The 14,267-nt window shown below is 39.9% G+C and overlaps 1 protein-coding gene across 2 annotated transcripts in view; it reads right to left on the reverse strand.

Annotated features, from left to right (window-relative positions):
• Nucleotides 1-14,267, reverse strand: part of DYNC2H1 (dynein cytoplasmic 2 heavy chain 1) — a 301,460-nt gene that overhangs the window by 75,170 nt on the left and 212,023 nt on the right. For both annotated transcript variants that reach the window (XM_021696303.1, XM_021696302.1), the window contains one exon: nucleotides 3,793-3,909. In XM_021696303.1, the coding sequence (XP_021551978.1) occupies nucleotides 3,793-3,909 (117 nt within the window). The remainder of the gene's footprint in view (nucleotides 1-3,792; nucleotides 3,910-14,267) is intronic.

Genomic DNA, 14,267 nt, shown 5'->3' on the forward strand with positions numbered 1-14,267 from the left:
GATCTGAGCCCAGCAGTCTGGCTCCAGAAGCCACCTTCTCATCCTGTGTTAGGTGAGTGACGAGCCGGGTCCTGCCAGTGGACAGCAGGGCCCTCGGTCCAGAACCAAGTGCAATGGCTGGGGTGGGGCCGAGGGGGGTGACGAAGAGCCTCACGGTCCCCCTGTCTGAGCAGCTCTTGGGAGCCTCTGCACAAAGTTTCTTCTCAGGCCTCCCCAGAGGAGAGAGAGTCAGTGCCAACAGGACATAAAGATTCCATCCAGTGGGGACTTGTAACAAATTGCATTTACTCATCCTTGAACAGGAAGGAAAAACAGTTATGTCCCAATAATGACATATCCCAAGACAAATGGACAAATCATCTCATGCTTAAAACATGTTTATATTGAAAACACAACATAATAGTAACTGAGAGTTTTATCCTGGGAAAGAAATTACAATCTTTTTCAATTAGAAAATTCCTTCATTCCTATGTTGCTCTGTATAAAGAAATAACTATGAAATTGCAAAAATGAGGAAAATTGTAGGAGATGACTAAAAAGGGGCTCATGTAATAAATGGTGAAAACAGAGCTAGAGTGATCCTTCCTTAGATGCGTCATTTCTGTGAATCCACGTGCTAAATATTTTTTTGAGTTTAAGGACAGGATGATAGTATGCTCGTCTATATTACCACAGTGTGCGCAATGTGTAGCTCTGCAAAGCTAGAGAGATCAGTGGTATTTGTATTAGACTAGTTAGGTTTCTAAACAAAAGTTATCCAACTGAACAGAAAGCAAGGAGAATCTATGCAAAGGGAATCACAAGAGCAGATACAAAAGTTCCAAAGTGCCTGGCATGTTGTAAACCAACCCAACCAACCCAAGATAGCCCCAGCAAGTACCCTGGCATAAAGAAACAGGCCACGCAGTACCAGGAGGTCAGTATGGGGACCGCCAGCAGCCCGAGAAGAGACCACACATGGCTGCGCTAAGAAGGTGGCATTCTAGTTGATTCACAGAGGTAATTCAGAAGAGTGTGCGGGATGAACTGAAAGACACAGCTGCCGGGCGTAATCTGAGCACGACACCCACCAGCTGCAGTCGGAACAGTGAATGCCGAAGCAGCCACACGCCAGTGGGTGTGAAGACCTAACCCAGGATCGACATCTCACCCCTGCTGGGATCCACCCGCTGCACCGTGGAGTCTTCCGCGTTAACGCCTCACTTGAAGAGCTTACTGAGCTTAACAATGGGACTTCTCCCCAGGGTGCTTAGCCTAAAATAAATGATTTCAGCATCATATACTTTAGTCTGCTCTGCTGCCCCCACACTGAGCGCCATGTGCGGGACGGGGGCCGTGAGGGGCGTGCTGTGGCATGAATCCAACATCAGAGAGCTATTAACAGGCCATGCCTACAGCCCAAAGGAGAAAAACGAGGGTTTGGGAAAGAGAATTAATTTGAATTTCTAATACTGGGTTGGGCCTTACAAGGTAAACAACTCATACAGACCTTTGAAGTCACTTCTGTGGTCCTCTCTACGTAGTAACTGAAAAGACTTCTCCAGAGTTACAAAGGAAGTCTGAGTATGTGTCCCCAGAACGGGGGTGGGGAAGCAGGTCGGGAGGGAAGACCAAACAGCATATTCCAGAAAATGTTGCATGGTGCCAAGAGCCAACACCAAGAACTTTGAGAATTACCCAAAGCTGTGGTATCTATTCATACAACAGGCTTGCGAAGTGTTCCCCAGTTTACCATCTGGGGCTCGAACCCCTTTTGTCCTGTCCTATTTGGTCACAACTCTGCACTCTTCATCAAACCTGGCATAAAAATACTCAGGTTTAACCACGTTTTCAGGCCTTCATTTCCTTATGAAGGTTCCCGTGTCACACAAAACTTGTGTTCAATACGTTTGTATGCTTTTGTCTTGTTAATCTGTCTTCTGTAGCAGACCCAGCTGAGAATCTCAAAGGGTAAAAGAGAAAAGATACCTTTCCTTTCCGTCGCTACAAAATAATAGGGCTGGACTTCTTGTGTGACACACACACAGAAGTTGCACCTACCGGCCAGATCGCAGGTGAGATAAAAATGTAACCAGCACAAATTCAGTTAGAGACCAAGAAAATTGTAAGAAAGTAAGGTGACAAAATCATGGAGTAGACTTCAATCTTACTCAAACTTGAAAAATGTGTCAAAGAAGTTCACTTATACTTCAGAGGGAAGGAAGTTAAGTCTCCAGCAGATATGTGGATTATGTCTCTAAAACGTAAGATGAGATCTTTGCAATAATTAGGATTACTTTTATAATATTTTTGCAATTTAGTAGGGGATAAATGTAGTAATTCCAATCATTTTATTTTAGTCTCTAAGTGAAGCCTTTGAGAATGAGTTTACATTATTAATCTCAGAATAAATAGCTATTTCATAATATGATATAATATGCATACATTTGAATATATATGTGTTTGCATATGTGTACATATTTTAAGGATTGCATGGCCCCAAAAATCAACAGAAAATTCAAAATAGCCAATGACATATTAAGAAGGAAACCGAGTGGGCACCTGGGTGGCTCAGTTGGTTAAGCGACTGCCTTCGGCTCAGGTCATGATCCTGGAGTCCCAGGATCGAGTCCCGCATCGGGCTCCCTGCTCGGCAGGGAGTCTGCTTCTCCCTTTGACCCTCCTCCCTCTCCTGCTCTCTGTCTCTCATTCTCTCTCTCTCAAATAAATAAATAAAATCTTTAAAAAAAAAAAAAAAAAGAAGGAAACCGAGTTGGAAACTGACAAGAAGCTGCATGTTGACAAGGAGAGTACTACCATACATCAAGATAAAAAATTAACTGCTAAAAGAGAAAATTAAAATGTGCATAAATTTGGTTATTAATTTAAAGAAAAACAATGGCTGGTTTAAGCACAGAGGGAAGGAGAGTAACTTCACTATGAATTGGTACAAAGACTGGATCACAGTCAAGAACGCGTATAAAGTGCTTACTTGTGGGCAGAGTGGGGAACAGGGCTTAGGATACCAGCGAAAGTGGTATTTCTCAATGTGAATTTCTCCTCAAACTGACTATATCAAGCTTTATCAATGTGATGATCTGAATAAAAGCAGTGATTCCAGTTAGCTGGGATCAGTGCTTATCCAGACTCCTGACAATCACCAATTGTTGAGACTGTCCTAATAACTCAAAATTACAATACTGTAAGGTTTGAGGACTTTGAGTTTTTAGAAGGTTTTAACCTTTTTCACAGGTTCTGAAATTAGCTTTATTTGACTTCCCTTATTTTAGAAGGTTAGATCTGATATACAGGCATTTTTACAGTATTACTAAATGGATGAACTGCATAGTTATATTTTTTAAATCCAGAGAATAAACCGCTATTCACCAAGAATAGAATCACAATACTCCAATGGCTTTGCCTAGTGAGCAAGCAACTACTCTACAATACCAAAACCACGCCAATTTCCAACTGACCAACGGTTTTTGCTCAGCACCTTGAGTCCTTTGAAAAATGCCACTTTTAATAGCAGTTGTTGACTTTACAGGAAGAGGAGAGAGAAGGCAAGCAGTGGACACAGGAACGTCCAGCAGGTGCAGACGAGCGAGCACGCTGCCCCCGGTCCCACCCTGCTTCTCAGGCTCATCATCTGCGTCTACTATTCTGTCCTCCTCCTTCCAGGAAACCGGTACACAGTAAGGACAGATCAGTGCACAGTTTAACCAATAGGGACAATCTAGGGAGAAAACTGGAAAAAAAAAATGGATAGGGAGGAAAAAGGGGAAACAACTGGAATAATATTCCAGTACTAACCTGGTTTAGTTTCTTCCAGAAATTGAGGACAGGGGACAGCTCATTAGACCAGATTTCTCTATCAAATTTGCAACCAGCTGTTGCTGATCTGCCCAAGATCCTCAACTGTGAAATCACCTGAATGAAGAAAATAGGAAGTAGCAAAAAATGAAGAAACAGTAAGTATACAAAAATAACTATACTGACTTTATAAAAGTAAAGACCAAATATAAGCAAGTTTTAATCCCATTATCTCTTCAATTGGCTTAACATTTAGTTGATTTAGTTAAAAAATAAGAGAACTTAAAAGTTAGAGAAACCATTATAAAAACTACATGTTATAAATGGCTCTTATTTGAGAAGCGGCTTCTCTAGTCAAAAAGCTCCAGTTATCTATTATTAATGATCTCTTAGTGTCTCTGTATGCTCATGTCTGAAACCCAAAATATTTTTCGGTTTGACTTACTTAAACTTTGTAATTTCCAAACACTGATTAATTAAAGATAGTTTTTCTGAAAAGAAGAAATGGTAGGAAAGATAGTACATAGCCATACCAAACTACAAAAAATAGTAAAACAGTTCTAAGTAACTGTTGTCACAAATTATCATAAATCTAAGTCTTAAGGCTCTGTATTTTTAGTTGTCATGTAAATGTTCCCTCTACGCTTCAAGTCCAACGAACGACATGTGGACGGACTGGTTAGAACGAGGTAAGGTGCACAATGACTCCCCCCTCCACAGAGCGTCCCCTCTGTGACTTCCTCCTGACCAGCTTCGCTATCACCCTGCTCACCAGAACCCCTCCCCTCACTTCTGTCTTCTCAGGCAGTCCTTAATGACTTCCACGTCAGGAACTCACTTGTTAATCATCTGCCAAGAGGGAGGCAGCTAGACCAGAGGATGCTCAGCACTGGACTGCAGAGACTGGGGTCTGTGTATCAATCAGTGAGGGATCCACTGACTCACCTTCACAAATGTTTCAATGAAACGTGAAATCTCCTCGCTTGCCTGACATAAAGTAAACCCACAACAACAGGCCTGTGTTTTCCTAAGCTAGTATTTTAAACATCAACCTTTGCAGCATGTTGACTCAATTTCTGTTTTATTTTTTGAAAGATGTAAATTGTTTTTCCTTTTTTAACAGATTGGGCTATATTTCATATTTTGTTGGATCCTTGTATTAGTCAAGTTCGTAACAAAATAAGGGCTATAAATCTTTCAAAATGAACACACTACTTGATTGTTAAACATCCACAATCTCACTGTAAAACTCAAGTTACTTCTAGAGCTTTTGATTGATTCTCCAATCTTGAAAAACTCGTGGTGATTCAGTGTTTCATTTTCTTTGTTTTTCTGATAAATTATTTTCATTTGCTCTAGCTGAACCTTACAACAGCACCTAATTTATCAGCCTCGCTACACCAAAAAACATCACTAGTTGGTAGTCAGAAGAAGTACTATTTTAACTCTGGTAACATCTGCTATCACTTATTTGTGTTTTAAACTTATCAAACATGACAGAAAACAAATAAGAATGCAAAGGGATGTCTAAAGGAAAAAAGATTAAAAAAATTTTTTTACATGATGTAAAAAACTATTTTAAGAATAAAATATTTACCAGCCCCAAAAGGTCGTGTTTTCTGCCTTGCAAAAATAATATGTGAAGTGTGCTTTTCTTAATAACACTACCATAGTATATTATAAACTTTAATAAACAGATGAATAAAAAGGGAGTTCAAATATCTAATCCATTTATTTTTACAATAAGGACAAAGTTATAACTTGAAAGGATGGACCATCTCTTGTTTGTATAAAATCTTACATATGTATCTTTTTACAAAGCAAAGGTAGTAAGATATCTTTCCATTATCCATATTTTAAACCAATTAAAAACTACTTTATTCAATAGTATTCCTTTAAAATGGTATCAAAAGGGATGAGATTTTCCATGAACAGACATTTGCATCACTTCTTCCCTGCTCTGTCCATACTGAACAGCACCGGATGCCGGCTCCATGCCACGGGGCGCCCGCGCTCTGGGACGCCCGTGCCCTTCCCCGCTCTGGGACGCCCATGCGGCTGCAGGAGAGCTACAGACGATGCCACCACCCCTGCTCCACTGTCCTCCTTCCACGAACAATGAGCTGCATCTGAGGAATACCTATGCTTCTCCTGAGCAGTGCGTGTGTCTATTTTAAGACACTAAATCTTACAGTGAATTGTATTTTCCTTTGGATATTATGAAGCACACAGAAGAATTTCTGACCAAACAATACTGACTTTATAGAACATTTTACTTATTTATTTGTCAGAGAGAGCAAGCACAAGCAGGGGGAGCAGCAGAGGGAGAGGGAGAAGCAGACTCCCCGCTGAGCAGGGAGCCCGACGCGTGACTCGATTCCAGGACCCCGAGATCATGACCTGCGTCAAAGGTAGACGCTTAACCAACTGAGCCACCCAGGTGCCCAGACTTTATAGAACTTTAGAGCATGAACTTTGTTGTCTGTTTTGTCTTCTTTTGGCATAAACTGTTTCCCTACTTTTCTTTTCTTTTCCTTTCCTCATTTTCTCTTTGGCTGATTTCCTCAACTACTGATTTTACTCCAATAGATTACTTAATATCTTTTAAGTCACCTCTGGTGTAATCCTTCTTAGAATGAGAAGGAAAATAGATTTTGAAAACAAACACTCCCAATTTACCAATGAGAAAATGGACTGTCAAAGAGATGAAATAAATTAACACCCTAAGAGAATTACCAGTTCCTATTCTGGCCCTGGAACCCTGAAACAGCCTGCAACCTTCTGAAAGATGAAAGACAAGGTCGGTGAAAACCAGTTCACTCCAGCCAAAAGCCAGCGTCATCTGCAAACATGGGAAGGCCGTCTTGAGCCCTCCAGCCCTGTCAACTCTCCTAATGAAGGCAGCCTCACGTGTGAAACCGAAGATGAAAACAAAAAGAAATAACCCAGCCAACCCTCAGAATCATTAAAAAATAAATAAATAAAATCATAAAATATTACTGTTTCAAGTCACAAAGTTTTGGGATGGTCTACTGTGGAGCACATACTAAATCATCAAGAATAACAGAAAACTTCTTTAGGGTATGTTATGGACTGAATGTCTGCATCCCCCCAAAATTCATAGTGAAATCTCATCTCACAGAGATGGTCTTGTGTGTGAGTGGTGTAACGTTTTTATCAAAAGACATGAGAGATATAGAAAAGGGGTTTTTCTCCCTCTTTGTTAACATAAAGATAAACTGGACATTTTTCTATATCCTACTCTAATGTGTTAGTGTACTGCTTCCTTTCTGCAGTATTTGGGAAGATAAATATGCTTTGTTACGTCCAGATATGTTACATGACACAGCTAAACACACTGTACTTGGCCCAGCACCCAGTGGGAGCATGGAGATGTTCAGGGGTAGGGGATGAGAGTATTGACTAAGTAACATTTTAAGGGCTCCCAGTAACTGTTGAAAAAGGACGTAATACTTGAGCTGAAGTTAAAAAATAATATTATCTAATGAATTTTTTAAGATTTTATTTTATTATTAAGATTTTATTTGAGAGAGAGCTGGGGGTGAAGAGATAGAGGGAGAGAGAGAAAATCCAAAGCAGACTCCCTGCTGAGCACACAGCCCGACGTGGGGCTCGATCTCACAAGCCTAAGATCATGACCTGAGCCAAAATCAAGAGTCGGATGCTTAACTGACTGAGCAATGAAGAGTATGAGCAGAAGAAACACAACTGTATGGAACAGAGGACCTGCTCTTAAAGAACTCTCTCTCTCTCTCACTCACACACACACACACACACACACACACACACACACACACACACTCACCCCAGACCAAGTGCAAAGGCAGCAGCTTGAAAAGTAACTGGACAACTGGTAAAGGAGACCGACTTACTAATCTTAAACTGACCACTAGAAAGACAGGAACCTGTGGGGACTCTTCCCAGGGACAGAAGCACCGGTGGCCATCATTTCTGCAGTCTCTTTCTACCTTGCTAATGCCTACACTTGGCAGGTGCAATGCTGGCAATCATTCTCTAACCCATTAGCCCCGCATGGCATGCCCCACCCCAGTGTGCTGCAGCCGCTTAACAGTAAGAGAATGAGGGTCCTGCCCCAGGCACCACAGCCCCGCATCAAATGGCCAGGCAAGCCCCCCCACAGCCCCAACACAGCCAGAGCACAGCCTGCTGGGAGAACATGCTTCTCTTGTTACCTCCCCCCACCCCTCGGCCTCGATGGATCATCAGCTGGGCGAGTGTCCCACCCCCATCGCACGGCATCCAGGGCTGCACCACAGTTGAGGGGCACATGAAGCCCACAAATTCCCCTGGAGCACGGGCCCTCATGCCCACCGGGGGTTGTGCTCCTGGGACCCACCAGTCATCTCCTACGTAAGGCGACTCCTTTAAGAATGGGAGAGGAGGTGTTTCACCTAGCACAGGGAAACACACATGGACCATCAGGCAAAATGAGGACACAGAGGAATATGTTCCAAATGAAGGAACAAGACAAAACTTCAGAAAAAGAGCTTAATGAAACAAAGCTAAGTATGTAGCTAATGAAGAGTTCAAAGTATGGTCACAAGGATGATAGAAACTCTGGCAAAGAAGGGATGAACACAATGAGAACTTCAATGAAGACATAAAAAATATAAGAAAGTACCAAACACAAGTCACAGAGATGAAGAATACGATAACTGCACTAGAAATACACTACAGAAGTTTAACAGCAGACTGGATAAAGCAAAAGAACAGACCACAGAGCTGGAAGACAAAGCAATGGAATTCTCCCAGATATAGCAACAAAAAGAAAAAAGAATTAAAAGAAGTGAATATACCTTAATGAACCTAGAGGCCAACATCCAGCAGACTAATATACATATTATAGGGGTCCCAGAAGCAGAAGAGAGAGATAAAGGGGCAAAAGCTCATTTGAAAAAATAATAGATAAAAACTTCCCTAATCTGGGCAAGGAAACAGACATCCAGGTCCAGGAAAGCCAGTGAGTTCCAAATAAGATGAAACCAAGACATATTATAATTAAAATGGTAAAAGTCAAGGGTAAACAGAGCCCTAAGAGCACCAAGAGACAAACAATGTGTCACAAACGAGGGAACCGTGTAGTGTAGCTGTGGCCAGGAGGCTATCAGCAACTTTTTTGCAGAAACCTCGCGGCCAGATGAGAGTGGCATGACATACGCAGAGTGCTAAATGGAAAATAAACTTCCAACCAAGAACACTCTGTCTGGCAATGTTATCATTAAGAACTGAATGACAGAAAAAGAGTTTTCTAGATAAGCCAAAACTAAGAAGTTCACCACTAAATTGGCTGTATAATAAATGTTAAAAAAAAATCTCTTTAAACTGAAAAGATGATACTAATTAGTAACAAAAATATGTAACAATCTCAGTAGAAAAATATATAGGTAGCCGATCAATCTACCAAACATTCAAAGAAGATATTAATAACGATCGTCAAACTCTTCCAAAAAACTGAAGGGGACCGAAGGCTTCTAAACATACTTTGCAAAGCCAGCTTTACCCTGATACCAAAAACAGACAAGAACACTACAGAAGAATTACAGGCCAATTATCACTGATAAACATAGATGCAAAAATCCTCAATAAAATACTGACAAACCAAATCCAACAATACATTAAAAGGATGATAAATCATGATAAAGTGGGGTTTATGCCAGGAGTTCAATGATGATTCAACATCTGCAAATTAATGTGGGACATCACATAACTAAATGAAAGTTAAAAATCCTATAATCATCTCAATAGATGTAGAAAAAGCATTTGACAAAATTCAACACCTCTATCTGATTAAAAAAAAAAAAAAACTCTCAAGAGAGTGGGTATAAAAGAAACATGTCAACATAATAAAGCCCATATATGACAGTCCTACAGCTAACATCACACTGATGATGAAAAGATGAAAGGGGTTCCCCTAAGAACAGTAATAAGACAAGGCACAAGATCGGAAGACTTAACCACAGCAATTAGGCAAGAAAAAAAAAAATGTATCCAAATCAGAAAGTAGTAAAAGTATCACGATTTGATGATGACATGACACCATATATGGAAAACTAAAGAATTAACAAAAAAAAGTGTTAGATCTGATATGTGAATTCAGTAAAGTCACAGACACAGTATCAACATACAGAAATCTGTAGTGTTTCTATACACAAATAATGCAACATCAGAAAGAGAAATTGTAAGTGGGTCAAAACAAAGTACCTAGGAGTACATATAATTAAGGAGACGAAATACACTATACACTGAAAATTATACTGATGAAAGAAACTGAAGAAGACACAAATAAATGGAAAGACATTCTATCCTCACAGACTAGAAGAACAAATATTGTTAAAATGTCCATACCACCCAAAGCAACCTACAGATTCAATGCAGTATCTATAAAAACTCCAATGGCAGTTTTCACAGAACTAGAACAAATAGTCCTAAAATTTGTATGGAACTACAAATAACCCTCAATAGTGAAAGCAATCTTGAAAAGATATGGAACTACAAATAACCCTCAATAGTGAAAGCAATCTTGAAAAGAAGAATAAAGCTGCAGGTTTCATGCTTTCTGATTTCAAACTATACCATAAAGCTGTAGTAATCAAAATAGTATGGTACGCTCATAAACAGACTTATAGATCAATGGAACAGAATGGAGAGGCCAAAGATCAATGCACACATACATGGTTAATTAATTTACAAGGAAGGAGGCGAGGATACAAAACGGAGGAAGGACAGCCTCCTCAGTAAACAGTGCTGGAAAATTACACATTAAAATGGAAAACAATGAAATGACGAAATGACCACTATCTTATCCTGCACACAAGAAGTAACACAAAATGGATTCAAGACTTGAATGTAAAACCTGAAACCATAAAATTCCTACAAGAAAACATAGGCTGTAAGCTCTTTGACATGGTCTTAGTGACGGTTTTTTGAATCTGACAACAGCAAAAGCAAAAATAAACAAATGGGACCACATGAAACTAAAAAGCTTTTGCATAGTGAAGGAAACCATCAACAAAATGAAAAGGAACCTACTGAATGGGAGAAGATATTTGTAAACCTTATCTCTGGTAAAGGGTTGGTATCCAAAACATAGGGAGAACTCATAAAACTCAACACCAAAAGCCAAACAACTCGATTTAAAATTGAGCAGAGGACCTGAAGAGACATTTTTCCAAAGACACACGAATGACCGACAGACACATGAAAAGATGCTCCACATCACTCATCATCAGGGAAACGCAAATCAAAACCACAATGAGCTACCACCTCACGGCTGTCAGAATGGCTATTGTCACAAAGACAAGAAATAACTAATGCTGGAAAGGATGTGAAGAAAGGGGAGCCCTCGTGCACTGCTGGGCAGAATGGACCCTGGGGCAGCCACTCTGGAAAACAGTATGGAGGTTCCTCAAAACGTGAGAAATAGAACTACCTTATGATCCAGCAATTCCATGTCTGGATATCTACTCCAAGAAAATAAAAACACTGATTGGAAAAGATAAATGCACCTCCACATTCACCGCAGCATGTACAACAGCCAAGATGTGGAGACAACTTAAATAGCCACTGATAGACGAATGCTAAAGAAAAACATGGTGTTTATATGTATGTGTGCTATGTATGTACCATAATACATATGGAATATATACATATATATATACACACACACACATATATACAATGGAATACTAAGCCATAAAGAATGACAGCCATTGAGTCAACATACATGGACCTTGAGGGTGTTATGCTAAGTGAAATAAGTCAGAGAAGGACAAATACTGCATGATTTCCTATGCATGTGGAATCTAAAAAACAAAACAGAACAAAACCCAGATTCAAAGATACAGAGAACAGAGTGGTGGCTGCGTGGGAGGGTGAGGGTGGACAAAAATGGGTGATGGAGATGAAGAGGTACAAACCTCCAGTTATAAGTAAGTGTTGGGGATGTAATATACAGCATGGGATCTATAGTCAGTCACACTGTATTAATTTTGTATTGACTTATGATGATCAGTTTGCAATTACACAAATGTCACATCACTAGGTTGTGTACACATCAAACTAATAGGATACTGTATGCAATTATAATTTAAAAAAAAAAAGGTTAAGAAGTTCAGAGGATAACCAGGAAAAGTGAAAACATGGACGTTAGGGTCAGTACAAACACTAGCTAAAAAATTCATCTGTGTCCTATAACATCCCACACTTATTTAAATTTTCCTGATGGGCTCAACATTTGGTGGAAACAGGCTGCTTGAAAGGTCATGCAGTTGTGATGTATTTTAAGTCCCTCCAGTATAGATCAGTTTCTCGGAGCTTCCATTTTTGCATGTCTTTAACATTATTGATAAAACGGAGTCCATTATCTTGCAAAATGTTCCACATTCTGGATCCACTGGTGTTTCTTAATTTGTTCCTTACCCCCTGTGATTCCTGTTAACCAAAAAGTAGTTCTAAAATCTCGACTGGGTTCAAGTTCACTTTTTTTAAAAGGGGTCTTTGGAAAATGTACTTTTGATGGCCTCACATCAAAGGCACCCAGCGTCTGTACAACCCCTCTCTCTGATATGAAGACTCCTCACTGGGCGCAGGGAGCAACAGCTGATCCCCTCTTGCAAACTTCCCCATCAACCTTCAGCTTCATGGTTTCAAATTTCAGTAACAAGTTATATGAATCAATTACTTTATTAGGATTTGTAAAAGTGATTTTTCAAATTCTGCCATCCTTCTGTTTATTGTTGAGAATTATTCAGTAAAGAAGAACATTCTTCCATCAATTTTCCTTTCATTATCATGAAATCTCATTCACAAAGCAAAGATAAATGCTGGTTTCCCTTTAACAGCCACTTTTCAAACTAAGAGACATTTTTATTTCTTACTAAATGATAACACAGAAAAGTAAAGTATCAAGTTCATAATATTAGTGAACTTAGTGTTTCCTTGTAAACTAATAAATATAAAATCATCGTGTATGTTACAAAATTAAACAGACTGATAAGGACTTCCCATTCTTTTGCTTTTGTCTTAAATGGTCTTAGAACTTGAAAAGCGGCAAGTATTCAAATTCAGACTGGCCTACGCATAGAAACCCGAGGTTGATACTCTGCAAACCAAAGTACACAGCACCTCTTGCTGCTGATGGTGCGATGGCAAAGTTGTAGCTAACAAACATGTTCCTGAAATTCCAGTAAATATATTCCCATAGAAGGGTATGAGAGACAGAGGAGCATCTTCAGCTTCCTGATTTCACAAAATAAATGCAGCAGGACCATGTGACTTCTGCAGTAACTGAGGAAAAGCCCGTGAGTCAGGATCAGTGCACCTGCTGAGAGCCATCAACCACAGCTGCAGAGCTCCTAACAGCCAAGCGGCGCATCACGGCTCAAATTATACGAGCCATTAATCCTCAAATCTTCGGCAGTAGAAAAACCATCATTAGGAATAAACAAAACTCCTTTCAGGAACTTTGCTATGAAACTGCTACTGGGTCTGAAGAAATAATCAAGTTCTGGAACTTCAAAGCATGTTTAGGAAAAAAAGTAACTGAATATGTAACTAGCACTTAAAAATATATAGCTCTTACAGAAAAACAACTATGTTACTTTAATAGAAAATCTTTTTATAGAGAATTACCGCTAGTAAGGAACTTGATCAGTAAGAACCTCCTCCCCAAATGTGCTACGTTTCTGAGCAGGATGAAGGCCCCTGCAGCTGTTCCCTACCTTGTCTTTGCTCCCAGTCCCTCCCCCCTGCGGTCACTGCTGCCAGATGGCCCTGTACTCACCATGGCCCACTCTCTAGGCTCCCCACTCTCAGGCCCACCTTGGCCCCTGCTGCCTCCTGGCCTCACATCCCACCAGCCCTCCCCCTTCTCTCCCTGCACTGCAGCCCCACCTGTCTCACTGCTGTCCCTCCAATTAAACATCAGGGATGCCCCGTAAGTATATAGAAGGATGTTCAATCTCAGTAATAAAAAATACCAATGAGATACGATGTTAACCCAACTAGATTAACAAGTATGAAGGCATTCAAAAATACAACCTACTGGTGGGAATTAAAGGATGTAGATACTACAATCTTCTGGTGAAAATGTGAAGTACTACAACCACTAAAAACATTCTGACCCAATTCTATTCGTAGATACATACCCTAGAGAAAATCCTGCTCAGACATACCATGTGACATGTACACAAACGGACATACTGAATTGTTTGTCATAGCTAAAAATATGAAGTTTTATTTATATAACATATAATGAAATATTATAAAGCAAAAATAATGAAACTACAGCTAAACCAGTAACATAAACAGATATTAGAAAAATAATGTAAAGTGAGATTCCAAGTCCTAGAACACCACATGCAATACACTGTTTCATCAATTTAAAAATTAGCAAAATGAAGCAATATACTTTTAGGAACAAGTGTGTGTGTGTG

Source organism: Neomonachus schauinslandi, chromosome 11, assembly GCF_002201575.2.
Source record: "Neomonachus schauinslandi chromosome 11, ASM220157v2, whole genome shotgun sequence".
NCBI lineage: Eukaryota > Metazoa > Chordata > Mammalia > Carnivora > Phocidae > Neomonachus > Neomonachus schauinslandi.